Source organism: Pimephales promelas, chromosome 1, assembly GCF_988280905.1.
Source record: "Pimephales promelas chromosome 1, fPimPro1.hap1.1, whole genome shotgun sequence".
NCBI lineage: Eukaryota > Metazoa > Chordata > Actinopteri > Cypriniformes > Leuciscidae > Pimephales > Pimephales promelas.
Window position 1 is genome coordinate 28,191,658 of NC_142769.1, and position 18,556 is coordinate 28,210,213.

At 37.7% G+C, this 18,556-nt stretch overlaps 1 protein-coding gene across 3 annotated transcripts in view; it reads left to right on the forward strand.

Moving 5' to 3' along the window:
- smarcd3b (SWI/SNF related BAF chromatin remodeling complex subunit D3b) overlaps nucleotides 1-18,556 on the forward strand; it is a 54,291-nt gene that overhangs the window by 23,294 nt on the left and 12,441 nt on the right. Inside the window, exons 1-3 of one of the 3 annotated variants that reach the window (XM_039692963.2) lie at nucleotides 4,593-5,201; nucleotides 14,718-14,908; nucleotides 18,153-18,242. In XM_039692963.2, coding sequence (XP_039548897.1) covers nucleotides 5,124-5,201; nucleotides 14,718-14,908; nucleotides 18,153-18,242 — 359 coding nt within the window. In that variant the 5' untranslated portion in view covers nucleotides 4,593-5,123. Of the gene's footprint in view, nucleotides 1-4,592; nucleotides 5,202-14,717; nucleotides 14,909-18,152; nucleotides 18,243-18,556 lie in introns of those variants that run through there. The other 2 variants (XM_089129372.1, XM_039692961.2) reach the window with 2 other exon arrangements.

Consider the following 18,556-nt stretch of genomic DNA (forward strand, 5'->3'; position numbering starts at 1 on the left):
AAACTTGATGAAGACTTACAGGAAGCGTTTGACCTCTGTCATTGCCACCAAAGGTTATGTAACAAAGTATTGAGAGAAACTTTTTGTTATTGACCAAATACTAATTTTCCACCATAATTTGCAAATAAATTCATTAAAAATCCTACAATGTGATTTTCTGGATTTTTTTTTTCTTCTCATTTTGTCTCTCATTCGCCTTATTCACTTGGCGGCCATTTTGAAAATGGAACGCCGCTGAGGGGTACACTCACCCGGAAGGATGCATGCGACGCAGCAGCACCAGCAATGAAAACTCGCAGTGCGGACCACCAATCATTCCTGTCTGCCCGAATTAACGATGCAAAATGTGAAGCAAAGTGCCAGTGACTGAAACATCCCCCGGGCTGAGTTAATTAAGGGATACAGTACCTGTATCGGAGGTTTTATCCACGACATTGAACGTAAGAATGGACGCCAATTTACCTCAGTTTCTGCAAGCTTGTAGGAAGTTGACTGTGTACTATTAGAATCTATACAAATCCATTACCATCATTATTTTTATTCTTTATGAATACATAAACTTGTATTGTCACCATAGCAGCTTATTATTGTCAGTGTGTAAGGATCAGTCCCTGTCAGACCTTAAAATCACTTCTCCTCTTTCCTTTTACATACATGAGTGATTTGATTGTTTTACATGCGTGTGTATGTAAGCTACTGGATGTGTATCTATCTAAACAATAAAGTACAATTGTATCTAACATAGTAACTTACACAGTCAACAACTCCATATTACAGCTTAGCTTACTAACGTTAATTACCTCTGGCTGCTGCAAGCTCGCAGAAACTGGCAAGGCGTCCATTCCTACGTTCAATGTCGTGGATAAAACCTCCGATACAGGTACTGTATCCCTTAATTAACACAGCCCGGGGGATGTTTCAGTCACTGGCACTTTGCTTCACATTTTGCATCGTTAATTCGGGCAGACAGGAATGATTGGTGGTCCGCATTGCGAGTTTTCATTGCTGGTGCTGCTGCGTCGCATGCATCCTTCCGGGTGAGTGTACCCCTCAGCGGCGTTCCATTTTCAAAATGGCCGCCAAGTGAATAAGGCGAATAGTGTATGAGAAAAATGTATATGAGAAAAATGACAAGGCTCTCTCATTTTAAGTGGGAGAACTTGTGTAATTTCTGGCTGAATAAATACTTTTTTGCCCCACTGTATATTGATTGATTGATTGATTGATTTACTTTATTAATAGCAGTTTTGCAATTTTTGCCATTGTACATGAGATAACATTATATGAGATGAGACCACCAATCTTGCTTTTTGACAGTGATGCAAACAACCATTTGACTTTCTTTCTTCTGAGGAACACAATGATATTTAGAAAAATCTTGGACCCCACCGATCAGAGGTGTAAAGTCCAGGGGTCAGAAAGTAAAAGTCCTGCCATATGTTAATTTCACCCATGAACTCAGCCAGCTGATTTCACTAATTAGTTCTATCTCCTGGCTGAAAAACTGTGCTAATTAGCAAATCCAGAAACAAAATACTGAGAAGGACTTACTTTTACTTTCTTAACCCTCTGTCGACTTTAGTGTATGAACCATGAGGCTGACTTCAAAATATCTTATTTTATGTTCCACAAATTGATAAATCCTTTTAACAAAAATTTGTTTTTGAATTTGTAAAAATACAGGGAGACATTTCTCAAAATCAAAAATCTGTTATTCAGTGTTTGAAGTTTTGTCTTATTCGACTTATTAGAAGTGCTGAATAATAACTAAAAGTAAATATAATTAGGCCTACTTTCCAGTGACCAAATAGTGGCAAAATGTACCTAGAAACAGTTGATTCCCAGTTCAGAACATTTCCTAGAAACATTGAAACAGGGAAAATATGGTTAATATTTGTTATAACTGGCTTGATCATTCACATGCTAGTCTACTCGCATAGTGTGGTTCAATGTCGTTAGCTCCTCTCTGACCCGTGCATATAGGCCTAGTTATTAAGATAGCTTAGACATTAATAAAAAAACAAAAACATTGAATTGTACAGTATAGGGATGTATTTTAATTCAGGCATCCTAAACAAATATTTACTGTAGACAGCTTAGATTTGCAATTACAGGGAAATTCAGGTGAGTAGACATTTGAGGAACTGACTCATCAAATTAGCAACAAAAATTATTTAAAGGGGGGGTTGACTGTTTTTTTTGGCATTTGAAAAAAATAAAACTCAAGGCTACGTCTGGAATTATACATGCAAATACATTTAAAATCATTAAGTCTTAGCCTACTTACAGGTTGTGGCCCAACAACTGCTGCCTCTGGTTTTAAAGTTGGAAATGCTTCATGTTTTAGTAACAGTTTCTTGTTGAATCCGGTGTTGAACTCGTGGAGATTCTGGAAGCTGTCTTTCGTAAAAAGCGCAGCACAGAGAGCTAGATTACGATCGTCATTTTCAGGAACATAATCAAATATAAATTATATCCATTGCTGACCACTGATGGGCAGTAACGCGTTAGAAGTAACGCGTTACTGTAATCCAATTACTTTTTTCTAGTAACGAGTAAAGTAAGGGATTACAATTGAAAAAACAGTAATTAGATTACCGTTACTTCCCCGTAAACAGCCTGCGTTACTGCGTTAGTTAACCGTGATTTTGTTTAGTCAGACCGTCTCGTGATGACGAATACAGCATCCGACCGTGGAAAGCAGCAGAAATATGCGCATGCCCTTTTTTTGCATCTTCCGGAGGGAGGGAGGGTTGATGTAAATGTGTGGGTTAGTGACGTGACGTCTAAAACCCAGCTGTAGTCCCAATCGAGTCGTTTTTGTAGGCAATATACTTCCTGATTTTTAAAAGACGATATCTCTGCTTACACTGAACTTTCAGCGCTGCAACTTTGCAGATAATGTTCATGCACCAACAGCAACATTACACACTAATCGCAAATCAATCACAATCACCCCCCCCCCCTTTAAAAAATTAATAAAAGTTGAAACAGTTATATAAAACCCAGAAACAGATTTTGAAGAATCAGAAATCATTTTTCTTGAAACAAACAAACAAAAACAAGAGAGATAATAAGATGTGGGGGGTGGGGATATATATACATTCTTTTGGTATTTTTGGTCACACTAGATTAGGGTATATGTTCACTAGGAGTTAAGTTGTTGTAGTGGTTATGTTAATTAGTTAGGGTTAAAGCTGCAGTCCGTAGCTTTTTTGGGGTTCAAATCTTTCCAAAATACATAGTTGAGAAAATTCATAACCAACCAGTGTTGAAAACTATCTGCTTGCCTTAGCTCGTTTCAAAGCGGTAAGCTTGTAATAATGTTTTTAACTCCAGTGGTACTGGTGGATTTCCATGTGAGATTCGAGCATGTCTTTGCATCATTACGTCACATCTGTACACGCATAAAGAAGGAGCCTCGTCTAGTATAAGCTATATTGCGTCTGAGGATGTTGGAGGTGGAGATTTATAGCCTTTTTTTTACAGCACTTGATATAATTACAAAAATACTGTAAAACTTACACTTATCAATTTGATGGCGGAACCAGAAAGGTTCAAACGACAATCACCAGTGACAACTAGAGATTCACCCACTGTAAAATGCTAAAGACTAAAATGCATTATCTGGTTGTAGAGACTGCAACCAGACCATGCGAAAACATGGATACATGTCGGAATGACATTAAATGTAGTCACGCAATGCTGACATTGTTAACATTTAACAATTTCAGAATGAAGTATAATTTGCACAGTTTTGCGTGATATGATAACTTATAGGCGATTGTAAGATTTAATCAGCACGATTTACTGCAATGTCAGAACCAGAACAAAAGTGGATGTTTCTTACTTGTTCAGATGACATTTTCCGGTGAAAATTGTTATGTTGATCATATTTCCAAAAAGAAAAATCTTTGATTCTAAATGCCAGTATCGACACTGGATGATTGACGTTGATTGACAGCTGCACACTCTCCTCAAATATTGTTCATCCGCTGTGTCGAACTACAACTCACGTAAAGTTGATAATTCCACGAATGACTGCAATTGCAGATTTAGAACAGAGATGGCGACAAAGAGGAAAAACTATGGACTGCAGCTTTAAGGGATTTAGAATAAGGTCATGCAGATCTGCATTAATGCATTAATATGTGTTTAGGTACTAATAAATGGCCAATATGCTAGTAATATGCATGCTACTAAGCAACTACTTAATAGTGAATGTACAAATTGTCCCTGCAGGTTGATTTTTATTTATTTATTACTGTTCATTATCATTGTTGGTAAGAAATGACTTCAAAACCCACAATGTTCACAGCATAATCCATCAATATAACTAAAATCCATCTCTGACTGACATGTCTCTCGCAAAAATGAGTAATCATTTCAAGTATTCATATTTATTTGAGATAGACAGCCAGGAACAAGCTAAAAAATCAGCCTTCAATGCTGTCTGAACCAGTTTTATTTCCGACCTGTGTCTAAATACGGGCAGCTTTTCCATCCTCACTGCTGCTGCTTTAAGGATCCTCCCTCCATTTTTTTTGAGAATGAGCAGTCCAAGCCTTGCTGCTGGGTTTGACTGCATGCAGCAAAGGACAGGAGAGCGAGCGAGAGCAGTAGTGAAGGCAGAGAAGGAGGGGTTTGGTTAGCGGCGAGACTAACTACACCGCAGCAGGGCTGCGAGCGACCAGTCAGCGAGCATTCCCTTATCTACCAATGGAATGCAACAGCTGCAGCAGCCTGTGAGCGTGTGTGCTTTCAGTCAGCGTGTTTGTAAAAGGGGGAGGGGGGACGGTCATGGTGGGCCAGCAGGAACCCCCTTGAAAGACCCCCAACTCTCAACCCCCCACGTTCTGTAGCAGCTGGGCTCCTGAAAGGCAGCTCAACCAAACGCAAGCGTGAGAGACACAGAGAGACCGAGAGGCTCGACAGGGCAACACACTCCGAGACAGAGGGAGAGAGAGAGAGAGAGAGAGAGAGCGAGTAGAAAGTAAGGGAAGTGGAGCAGGGAGCCTCGGAGGGGGGTTGAGGAGGTGAGCGAAGGGTGAAAAGGAAGAGAGGCGAGGGAGAGGGAAAGACAAAAGAGAGGGAGAACCAGAGTGGAGGGAGACCAGAGGGAAATGGCTTCAGAGGAGACCGCTGGAGGAGCTCGCAAAGCCACCAAGAGCAAACTATTTGAGTTCCTCGTCCACGGAGTGGTACGTACCCTCTCAGTCGGCACATGTGTGTGTGTATGTATGGATGTGTGTGTTTGTGTGTGAGAGAGAGAGAGAGAGCTCAGCTACAGACACAGCCCGTGCTGTGTTTGAGTGATAGCGCTGAACAGTGTCCATGTGAAGGTTATTTCCAGTCCTCCGGATCCCGGCTGCGCTCCGGTCTTCTTTTTGGTACGCAGAGACGGGGTGGGGAAGAGGAGGCAAACGAGGGAGCCGAGTGTTTTAGAAAAAAAGCGAGAAGGATTAAAAAACGTAAAAGAAAGGCCAAAGGTAGCCACTTGGTCACTGGAGGCTGCATGCGTTTGGCAGCCTGCCTAGGGTGACGAGCGCTTTCATTCAAAACACAAGCCGCTTTCAGACTCAACACGCTATTATTACAACTCCGAGAACACATCAAGTGCTTCCCAGATAACATCTACTATGTGGATTAGATTGTCCGCTGTCATGTTGTTCGTTAAACATTCAAGCTGTTTCTAGAGCTAAATTATGTATTTGAAGCATTAGTAATGATTACTACTAATAATACTGTAACACGGACTGATGTTTCCCGTATGACATTATTCAAGGTTTGATGCAGAAGAGGCAATAATGATCCACTTAATGTCTGTACCTTTGTGTACATACAGTAGCTGTGTAATCTTTTATTTATGATTTGCAGGGCTTTGTCTATCCAGAGCAGATCAATCTGAAGTGAAAACTAAAAGGAGTTTGTAGTATAGCAAATGTGATGCGTAAACCTGCGTTCATATTACGTTTCTTGTGTTTTTGTTCTTGTTATAATTTCTAGCTGTTTCTTTAAGGCGACCTTGGGTTTTGAAAGACTCTTAATAATACTTATAATATTAATAATTCCTAAAAGTATTATTATTACATTTGCGTTATTACATGCTTTTATTGATACATTGATTGGTGTCTTTATTGTCTTTTTACTTAAATTTAATTAAAACATTAATTAAATGCAGAATTATTGATTTAATATGAATTATTCAACTGTGATCTTGCCTACTGTTCAAAGGTTTAGGCTCAGTAATTTTTAACAATCTCATTTTTCAGAAAGGATGTTTTAAATTGATCGAACATGACAGTAAAAGATTGCAAAAAAAGATTGCAAAAGATTTCAATTTTAAATAAATGCTGTTTAAAAACGCTCTGTTAAATGTTCTAATCATCAAATAATCCTGCAAAAATATATATTAAGCAGGACAATGTTTTCTACATTGATAATAGTAAGACATGTTTCTTGCTCACTAAATCAACATATTAGACTGATTTCTGAAGGATCATGTGACACTAATGATGCTGAAAATTCAACTTTGATCACAGGAATAAATTACATTTTAAAATATATTCAAATCAAATAACAAATAAGGATTTATTTCAAATCAATAATTCAAATGATTACTGTTTTACTGTATCTGTAATAAAATAAATGCAGTTTTAAGGCAGGAATAGCCTACATTACACAATATTTGCCCAGATTTACCCAACAAGTTTATAGTTGCTGAAATCAGAGACTGAAGTCTGCAGATTTGAATTGACAGATTTCATAAATTGTGCAGTGTATGATGGGCACAGACTCTAATTTTTTATTTTATTTTTATATATATATAGCTCCATATTATTGATTCCATCCATTTGGACGATTGAGCTGATTTTCGAACATATTGTTTTTATTTGTCACAAATTCATCTCCTTGCAACATGGCACGTGTTTAATGCGTGAATTTGTTGTTCAGATTCGGAACGATTTGAAAGTCTGCTAGTGTCTGTCTGATAGTGTATGATGCTCAGTTTTCTTTATCTATTTACTAAATCGGGGAATGTATGGTTCCTAATGTATGTATTCCAGCCTTTATGGAATTTTTTAACTGTACTACACTGTAAAAAAAAATATTTTCAAGATTTGTTATCACAACATATTTTCTTTTGTCAAAATCAACTTTATAATAATTTATTTAGTTGAGAACTTATTATTTTGAGTTTCTGGTGATTAAATGAATCTCCTTCATTGTATTAACTCACTTTTTCTAGTTCAATCAACTTAAAATTTTAAGGCAACCCAGGTTACTTACTTTTTCAAGTTAAACCAACAATATTTATTTACAGTGTATGCTGTAAGCAGTGTTGTACAATTTTACTTTTGAACTGCTGTGTATATAATGACTTGAGTTCTTTATGGCTTAATATTTAATTCTGGCATGTGATATGTGTTTTATAATTTATTTTGTAAGAGAACACTTTTCACTTGCAGAGTTGCACCAATCATCTTGGTTTGCATCATAACCTTTTGTTCGCCTTAGTGCATAGAGTTGCTTTAACTTTTAACACATAAATGCTGAGTTTGGGTGATTGGGGGAATGAGGAAAATGGTGGTGTTGCCTCTGCAGACTAATTAACCTTGGCGAAGCACTGATTGTTCCTGGGCAAAATGTTTCCCGCTCCTTATTTTGGCTTCCTCTCCTTTTATGTCCTCTCTTATTCCTGTGTTGTTCTCCTCTGTTTCTGCTATGTTTCTTTCTGGACTCATGAGTTACCTGGATTACCTCAGCCTGACCTTTGCTATTGTTCGCCTTGCTGCTTCTGCGCTGCACTCCTGTCTTAAAGCCTGGCATGTGCAAGTTATACAGTATATTCGTTGTTACATGGCAATATGTTTGACCACAGCTTTAGCTGCAAGAATGTGGTGGTTCAGCAGCCTTGTTCCCAAGGCAAGGAACAGTATGTGCTCATCAAGGTTTGCAATTTAATTACAGTTTGAACAGCTTCTAGAATGAGAGAAATGTATTCTCAAAGTTTGTTTTGTGTGGGAGGAAATCCATGGCCAATTATGTACAGTATCTGTTGCCGTCTCTTGTTTAAATGTTCTAAATCAGTGTATTTGAAATGGTCTTGATCTATTTTGTCTCTCTGTGATAAATCACTCGTGCTTGGGCGATGACTTGTTTTTAGTTTTGTGCATATTCTGTCTAGGTTCTTATTTCTGTTTGATCTCCCTTTCCAGCCGCTTAGTTTTGGCTCGATGTCAAGTTTATAATAGGTTTCACAAATACACATTACTTGTTGTAATCTGTTATATTAGCTCTTTCTCTCTCAGACAAAATAAAATGCACAGTCTTGGTTAATGACAGACTCAGTCTTACTGTGTAACTGTGTGGATAAATAAAGATGACCTACAGGTCATTTCACTCTAGGAGCGGAAACTTTCATTCCAGTTCACTTTAAGCAAAGCAAACTTACTACCATGGTAAAATACAGTGAGATGAGAACAATGTTTTTACATGTTAAGTTTTGGTTTGACTGTTTGAAATTAAGTAGCAAAACAGCAACAACTATGAATTGTACCTCGTTTTGTTCATTGCTTCAAAAACAGTCATGTTGTGATTCATTGCAGAATTAATTTGAAACTGTCAAAAGAATGAAATGTAAAAATTTTAATTGTACTTTCCATTTGTCTTTATGTATCAATATGTTTGCATGCACTTATCACCAGTCCATATGACTCCAATCCATTTGCAGATTCTGAAAGATCTGTTTAAATGAACCCTAAACTTTCCTTTAATGAGAGGAAAAAATTTCAGCCCATGCGCAGTTGCTTCGTTCATCAAATGGAGAAATGATTACATGTTTAAAAAAAGTTTATTTATATTACTATAAATGGTGGTGATGGTGCAGGGGATAAGACATGTGCCTTCGGTGTGAGAGACCCGGGTTCGAATCCACTGTGAGACACCAATGTGTCCCTGAGCAAAACACTTAACCCCTAGTTGCCCTAGAGGTGTGCGACCTCTGAAATATATAGCAATTGTAAGTCGCTTTGGATAAAAGCGTCAGCTAAATAAATAAATGTAATGTAAATTACTGTAAAATACAGTTGTAATCAAAGTTTTCTTCCCCCATTGCAAATCAGGTTTATTGGCACAATTTTACAGACTTTCAGCTGTTTGCACTGACCAAATCAAACAAAAATAATTGAAATAGCTTAACACAACAAATGTGGTTTTCCCAAATTCAACTGAAAATACTTTTAATGACTTCTGCAGTCTTAAAATTATTCAACCTTGTGAATAGAATCCCTCACAACAACAGCATAAATCTGCAAAACATGCGTTGTCTCAATCACACCTGATGCAAATAATCAAGAGCTTCATTAGTTGCGCCAGGTGTGCTTATGCTATAACACATGAAACATCTAGACTTGCTAGGTTTGTTGAGCGTCACATTTGACTGCATCTTAGACGTATAGTTAGAAAAAAGTCAAAAATATGGTTCAAAACATTTAAAGAAAATATCATCGCCTTTCACAAACAAGGAACATGTTGCAAAAAGATAGCTTTTAATGTTCCCAGAGAAACAGTTGGAAGCACAGTTCTGCAGTTCAAAGGTAACTCTCCCTATAGTTAAGCATTGTGGGGGTCGGTGATGCTCTGGGGCTGCTTTGCATCCTCTGGCACTGGAAATCTGCAGCATGTGGAAGGCAAGATGGATTCATTGAGGTATCAGGAAATCCTAGGAAAGACCTCATGGTGTCAGTGAGGAAGCTGAAGCTTGGGCGTCATTGGACTTTCCAACAGGGCAATGATCCCAAGCACACCTCAAACTCCACCATGGCCTGGTTGCAGAAGAAGTCCTGGAAGATTCTACAGTGACCATCACAGTCACCTGACCCTTTGGAAATTCTCTGGTGGGATTTAAAGGAGGTGGTTGCAGCAAGCAAGAATATTACTGAACTGGAGGCCATTGTACATGAGGAATGGGCTAAGATTCTTCAGAAACACTGCCAGAAGCTGGCGTCTGGTTAAACATCTTGTTTGCAGCAGGTCATAACAGCAAAACGGTTTTCTACTAAGAACCAAATTTGCCTGCCATGTAGGGCATAATTTTGAGACTGCAGAAGTCATTAAAAGTTGCGTTTTCAATTGAAACCACTTGAAACATTTGTTGTGTTAAGCTATTTCAATTGTTTTTTTTATTTTGTTCAGCCCGTTCTCATCCTTTAGCGTCATAGGTGACGCTATATGACAAAAACTGCGAAATACTACGCACATGGAACCCTTTATCGTTAATATAACACGCGAACCCAAGTTGTCATAAATCCTTTAGCGTGAATATGAGTCTACCCTACCCTACCCCACACCTGAACCTACCCATCACAGCGCGTGTTATATTAACGATAACGGGTGCCATGTGCCTAGTATAGCGCCGTTTTGTCACATAGCGTCGCCTATATTATGCTAAAGGATGAGAATGCGTTGATTTGTTCATTGCAAACAGCTGAAAGTCTGTTACAAAATAATATCCAGTCCCTCTCCTCCACTGATCAGTTTGTAGGACATGATAATACATCAACAAACGTTTGTAAAGTAACATTCAAGGACTTAGGTATCTAAAAAGATCTACACCAACCCTTTCAGCCAGATCAAAATTAAATTTAAATTGAGCTCAATCAAATTGAGGTGTTTACATGAAGGTTTTCAGTCCTATCATAAACTGATTATCTGGTTACATATAAATATAGCTAATGTTGGCCTAAACATCTGCAGAAACTCATGGATTATTTCAGGAGTGAAATAATGCAGTTATGGAAGTCTATCCAATCAGATGTCTGTGCAGTAGTTGTCATATTAACAGGAAGCAAAAGAACTCCAGAGGGACTTGCGTGTTCTTGAGCAAAAATAAGTTGTTTATCAGTAAAAATCGGGCAGAAGTGCTCATCAGCCAGTGCTGATTGACGGCTCAAGCACCGCCAATCTCTCTGAAGTGCAAATCTACATGGTGTGACTGCTGGAAAACATATTCCAAATAAAATGTTTTCCTTCCTACCTGCATCCAAATTTATATTCAAAGTAGTTTGTGAACAAAGCAGCCTCACAAACAGAGACAGCAAAGGACAGTAATTGTTTAAACTATTTTAAGTGGTACTTTTCAGGACTGTTGAAATGTTCGATGTTTTTTATGTATGTTTATGTGTGAACTCGCTACTCTAAGAAGAAGAATAATCTGATGAAAGACTGTTTTATCCCTCTATAGCTATTAAACATGATGATTTCTCCTGCTGGTCAGTTTTTCCTTTGTTAATATAAGCGTTTGACCGCTCAGCAGCAAACACAGACAGCTAAAGCATCTGGCAGCACATCAGACTGAGAGACAAAGAAAGTGTTTAACTGCAGCATTGAGGGAATAACAGAAATGTTACACCTGCAACCGTATGGCCTTATCAAATTCTAAATATCTCATTGTAAGTCATTGTCTTTCATTACCCTGCAACTCAATGTTCCCTGCACAGTCTGCTCTTATTTCACAATAGTCTAGAGTTCACTTCATCAGTCTCCTAAACTGCAGACATAACAGTGCTCAAGCCCACGCGAGGTCCATCGTTATTAGGTACATCACAATCACTTCCTTTGTGTAAATTAAACACAAAAGCATCTAAAATCAGCAGTTAGTCATTACTTTCACACATTTGTTCCACATTCCACATCTGCAGCAGTTCAATGCCAACCCTTCCTGTTTAACTGAAGTGCGAAGATATTTCTCACAACGTTGCCACAAGGTGAAAGTAATAATGTTTAACATAACTATGCCATAGGATTCAATCACACCATTAGGAATGGAGCTTGAAGGATCTTCTCCATTTCAGTGGTCCTATGACTTAATAATGTTGAGCGCTTCTTAAATCAGATGTGGAATTGTTTTCCGCTACAATAACTCAGAAGTTCCCTTTGAACATTCCACGAGAAAACTTCTGTTGTACATTTTTTTATTGTGCTCAGAGGTATCAATATTTATTTTAAAGAAATTGTTAAATTACGTAATAATAACATAAGTCACAACTTTCAAGAATGCAAATCAGAATTTGAAGAGAAGGCTTGAAAAGAGAAAAACCTTTCATACGTTTTTTCAGATTTATCCTGCCATCTCTTGCAGAAATAGATGAAACTGAAAATAGGTCAGGAATAATGTTTTGAGAAATGAATGTGTAGCCTAATACATACAATATTGAATATTAAACTTTTGTGACACATCCATGCATTTTTACACCTGATTTTCCCCTGTGATGCAGTTTTACTTTCTGAGTTTCAGTTGTCATTATCCCTTTCATCTGTTCCCTGAACATTTCTTTGTTGTGGCTTCAGTTATTCTCATTGAACTAATTTTCCTCTCATTATGACTTAGACAAAAAGTGGACACTTTTGTCTATTTTTGTCTGTTTGGAGTTTCTCTTGTTCTTTTGTGTTTTCTCTGTCACATTTCAAACTGTACTTTGACATGCTCTCAAACAGCCTGTCCAATTTGACTGCCAGCACCACAATCCTAACCTTGTACTGTATTTTTTCTTAGTAAAATAAAATCCAGTCTCGCCGTCATTAACCTATTTACCATGTCTGTCCAATTGGCTGGTTCTTCTTTATGTTGGGAATATGGTTGTGTATTATCATGGGGAACTTTCTCTTCATCCATCAGTTGTCAACATTGACAACATATTTGTGTGTGTACGCAGTTCGATTTCTGATCTCTGTGTGCGTGTGAGGTGTGCGCTTCAATGATAGTCAGTAGAACTGACTTAGACCTGTGCATTAAATGATTTTAATGCACACCTTCCAGCAAATCAGAATGGAGTATAGGGACAGACCATGGTGTGTATATATGAAGAGTTCAGATGCAAAAGCCTCTAAATGCCATTTGAAATTTTCTTCTTTAATGATGATTTTTATCAAACTTGTATATTTAAGTTCAGTAATTTCACTTAATTTAAGTGAAATTACTGAACTTAAATATACAAGTTTGATAAAAATCATCATTAAAGAAGAAAATTTCAAATGGCATTTAGAGGCTTTTGCATCTGAACTCTTCATATATATATATATGTGTGTGTGTGTGTGTGTATGCATGTATGTATATATATATATATATATATATGTATGTATATATATATATATATATATATATATATATATATATATATACTTAATACTGTGCAAAAGTCTTAGGCACGTTCGTTTTTTTTTATTTTCAAAAAATGGTTTTATATCTTTTTTGTTTTGCTGTAGTTTGTCAGTAATGGAAATATCAGTTTACATTTACACACATTCATTTTGACTTTAAGTGTAATAATCCAGTGAGAGGAATCTGACAACAACCGGTGTGCTCCACATCTCACCATCATCAAGTCCATCTGGGATTACATAAAGAAACAGAAAAAAAATCTGAGACGGATTAAATCCAGAGGAACTGCGGTAAATTCTCCAAGATGCTTGAAACAAATCTACATAACAGTGCTGAGAAAGGTTTTAGACACTTGTGTAAAAATGCTGTAAAATGAGGATGCTTTCAAAACTAATGTCATAAATAGATTTTATTTATCAGTTAAACTAAATCAAATGAATATTTGGTGTGACCACCCTTTGTGTCTAAAACAGCTTTGTCCACTACTCTTGCACATAGTTTATTCAGGTAGCTTTTCAGGTCGGTTTCTTCAAACGTTTTCGAGACAGTTCCTCTGGATTTAGTCTGTCTCCGCCTTTTCTGTTTCTTCATGTAATCCCAGATGGGCTTGATGATGGTGAGATCAGATCTCATTGTGGATAATGCCTGCATAAAAAAATCTCACTGAAACTGGATTTTTACAGATTACTAAAAACAGTAAACTGACTAGCGGAAACCTTAGTAAATCATTTTACCATAGTTAAAGTAACCATCATTTTTGTGTCTGAAATGGAAGCTCCTACAAATGCATTAAGGTCAGCCGCAAAAATAACATGTCCATGCCTTTTCAGCGCTAATTTCTCACTGTGTGTGTTTAGTAAATTCTGACAGTAGTTAATGCCAAAAGAGGGTTTGCACTGGAGCAGATCTGGCTCATAATGTTAATATGTATTGACCTGCTCAATTCAATAGTGATCCTACTAATCTAGAGCTCTCGTTTCCTGTTATGTCAATTACAGTACTTTAAGTTGTTTCCATGTTATTTTACCATAATTGAAACCATGTTCATGCCTCATTCTAATGTAATTTGAGTAACAACTTAACTAATGCAATACATTGCAGCTAAAAGATAAAATAGTATGGGTTTATACTAGAAAAAGTTGAAACACACCATCTGCTCTCAGGGTAGAGATTTATGTGTGACAAGAAGACTACGGGTTTACTTTTTCGGAGACATTTGTTCATTGTCCTGAGCTCTTGTACTTATGACCTGTTGTCTGGTGTCACAAGTGTTGAGTAGGTTGTGCATGAATTGTGTGTGCAGTTGCTCCTGCTGTTATGGCAGACAACAGCTGCAATTCTGAACTAGTCAATTTAGTAGGTTTAACAGACTATAGTGAGCTTTTAAACTTTAAACACAAGTGCACATATTATATCCATTGTTCAAACTTTCATTTTCATCAAAAAAAAAAAGTATTTTTCACAATTGATTGTCAGTTATTTATACATTATATTACATTTTCTCCACCTCACTCAGTTTCTTATGTCCATCTTTTGGTTGTCACCCTTTTTTCAGCGGCCTGGCATGCCATCAGGAGCACGAATGCCTCATCAGGGGGCCCCAATGGGGCCTCCAGGGCCACCATATGGAGGAAACGCCGCTGTCCGGCCTGGAATTGCCAATCAGAACATGGAGGCCAGTCGCAAACGGCCCGCTCCTTCACAGCAGCAGATGCAGCAGCAGGCCGTACAGAGTCGAAACAGGAAGTGAGTATTATATGACATATACTAATGATCAGGAACCCAGGAAAAAAAATTACAGGATGATATCAGAACAGGAACCTAATGTTGGTTGTAGACTCATGTAGGCTTTTGAAATTGTGAACCCTGTTGAAGCAGCGATGCAGTGTGTTCGTAATCGTAACATATATGAACTGACAGGTTTGAGTGCAAACTCCCCCTCCACTATCATATGAATAAAGATAAAAATCATTATTCCATTAATTTTTAATCCTGGGTTAACATCATTCTGGGTTATCCTGGCAAAAGCAATAGTAAGCCCATTTTGCAGCAGTAATCCACGGTGAAAAAGAAGCACTCACCCCTTTTCAACAATGCAAATGTGAAATGCTACTTTAAGGGATAGTTGATAGTTCACCCAAATATTCTGTTATGGTTTATTCTCCCTCATGCTGTTCCAAACCTGTAAGACTTTCTTCTGTGGACCATAAAATACAATTTTGAAGACTGTTGGGAATCGAACATTTTGGTGACCATTGACAAATACTTGGACAATTGACAAAATATCTTCACAGAAAAAAAATCATACAGGATTGGATGAACATTAGGGTGAGTAAATAAAGATGATCATTTATTTTGTTAAAAATCACTATAAGTATAGGGTGAAAATTAGCATAGAAAATAAGACAGTGAAAGTGTGTCATTGCCTTGAGATTGGAAGGTCTTTAATACTAGACAACACTTTTCTATAACCCCCTGAGGACTTTCAAGTACACTCTCACTGTATTCCTACAATTTATAGTATGGACACAGTGGAACTGAAGTGTTCAATACAGTCAGAGGCAGAGCTGAATGACTTCAACTGAGTTGATTATGTCAATTGCCTCTTCTGCATTGATGGTTGGATGGGAAGATGTGTTTTTTCCTCTGACAAGTCAAGAACCATTCTGTACAGTATGTTTAAACATGCATGAGGTTTGATTCTGTACATGCAGCTTAATGGGAAATAAAATAATTTACATTTACAAAAATATAGCAAACAGCTGTTCACAATGAAATGGTTATGACTCTATTGATATAGTGTGTAGATTTCATGATGTTCTTTTCTAGCCTTACACTATGTCCTACTAACCAGGTAGAAAGTGATTAAAAAAAAGTTTATTTTTCATGTAAATTTTTTGTCATAACTGACCACAATGAGCTCTTACTTGATTTCTATTCAGTCTATCCGTCTTCTAGACCCAAAAGCTGTTAACAACAAACAGTGCTAATATACCCTGTACTACTGAAAAATCATAATCCTAGCCTTAATCTCCATATCGAAATCCCAGTTAGCCAGACAGTGATTCAACTTTTCCGAATTGTTAAAATACTGGCGTCCAGGACACTGTGAGGCCAGAAACTGTAGTGCACACACTGTACTGTAGGTTTTTAAAAGCTTTGCTTAAATGTGTACTTTAATAGAATAGTGCTCTTAAAGGGATACTCCACTTTTTTTGGAAATACGTTTTTACATTTTTACTCATTTACGTTTTTACTCATTTTACAACTCCCCCAGAGTTAAACTGTTGAGTTTTACCGTTTTTGAATCCATTCAGCCGATCTCCAGTTCTGGCGGTACCACTTTTTGCATAGCTTAGAAATTAAAATGTAAAGTTGCGATTTTCTAGGCTGATATGACTAGGAACTATACTCTCATTCCTGCGTATTAATCAGGAAACTTCACTGTCGTACCATGAGTGCAGCAGGCGTAATGATATGACGCAGCACCTGAAAATAGTCCCCAGCTTCTAACGTGACTGGGACTAAGTTTGTGTAGTCATCGCGTCTGCTGCACTCATGGTACGGCAGTGAAGTTTCCTGATTATTACGGAGGAATGAGAGTATTCCCTGCATATCAGCCTAGAAAATCGCAACTTTACATTTTCCGTCAGTCTTAGTGCACGATGTAACTACAGAAGAGTCAAGTTTTAAATAGGAAAAATATCGAAACACTTTGGTAATTTATTTGGGAGTTCTAATTGTCTTGTGCACTTCAATGATGTATGCTAAGCTACAGTATGCTAAAAGTGGTACCGCCAGAACCGGAGAACGGCTGAATGGATTCAAAAACGGTAAAACTCAACAGTTTAACTCTGGGGGAGTTGTAAAATGAGCCTATTTCCCAAAAAAAGTGGAGTATCCCTTTAAATGGCTTTTGAAATGGTATTCTCAGTTGAAACTGAGTAGAGGCCTCACCCCCAAAAAAGTATTATAGGAAGGAATATTAATATTCACCTGTCCACAGTGAAATCTCATTGGTCCGAAATTTCGCTCCATACAGAGTAGCTGCACATTAGACATCAACATTTCTTCTGTTTGTCTTTAATTGCATCATGTTGCTGAACAGTTTCACTTGACTGTGGCGAAATAAATCGCTTGTTGCTGGAAACTGTTTAGGACATTGTGTTATTCTCATTACTCTTATTTTTCATCTTTCTTATTAGGATGTTGATTTCCTCTAATTTCAGTTGCACTGTTTGTTCTTTGGTGCCATTTGTTTGCTGTTTTGTTTTTTGTTTTTTAATCAGAGGATTGATCTGACATAGCCCAAACTCCCAAATGTTTTAAATGGGGTCACTCTCTATGGTCTTGACTCTTGTATCACAAATCTTTGTGACATATGTCTTAGTTTGGGCAGTGGTGGTTGTTTAGTTGCAGTTAATCTGTAGAGTCTGCTGGTCAACTGACAGAACTGCTGCACTGTTGTGACAGAAAGGGGCCACTCACTGAGAAATATTTTATATAATAATTTCTTTATATAATAGTTTCTTCGTTTCTCTCTCTCTCTCTCTCTCTCTCTCTCTCTCTCTCTCTCTCTCTCTCTCTCTCTCTCTCTCTCTCTCTCTCTCTCTCTCTGTTGTGTCTTCTCTGACTCAGCTCCATTGATTCGCATACTTGCTCATTCTGTCTGTCGACCTTGTCTGACACATTAGTGTAACATTATCTTGCATTGCTACTATTGCTACCCTCATGTCTTACATCAGACTAATCAATGCAATAGTTTTATGTGTGTGTGTGTGTGTGTGTGTGTGTGTGTGTGGGTGTGATAACCACACACGGCTTATCAGATCATTTGTCCTCTAGGTCTGCTGGTTTTTGTGCAACTTCCATGTTGTCTGTTTTGTCTATTCAGCTTTTTGTGATGTGCCGTCAAAATATTCAGCAATTCTTAACTTGCACACAAACACACTCAGTACCCTCTAATGAACGACCCTTCAAATGCCATCAGGAAGCCTGTGGGATTTCCTGGACCAAATGAGATGCCAGGGAGGCAGATGGACATGAGAGAGGCCCAATCAGATCCCACACTCGGATCAAAGTAGGAGTTTATTCTGCTGCATGATGGATTCACACGTTTTGATCCCACCCTTGTCCCGAGCCTTGACCCCTTTACCCCCTGGCACATCTTGTCTCAGGAGACATATCCCTAACGAAGATTTCCCCCCTCACTTCTGATTTACCACAACCTTGATGTTTGCTGGTTGTTATAGAAGATTATTCATACAGCAATGTTTTAATTCAGTTGTAGATCAGTTGATGTCAGTCTATTTGATCTAACCTTTCATTTAAGTCAAGAACTCTGAAAAATATTGAAGATTTAACGTTATTAAAAATGTTGCTGAATTCGGCATG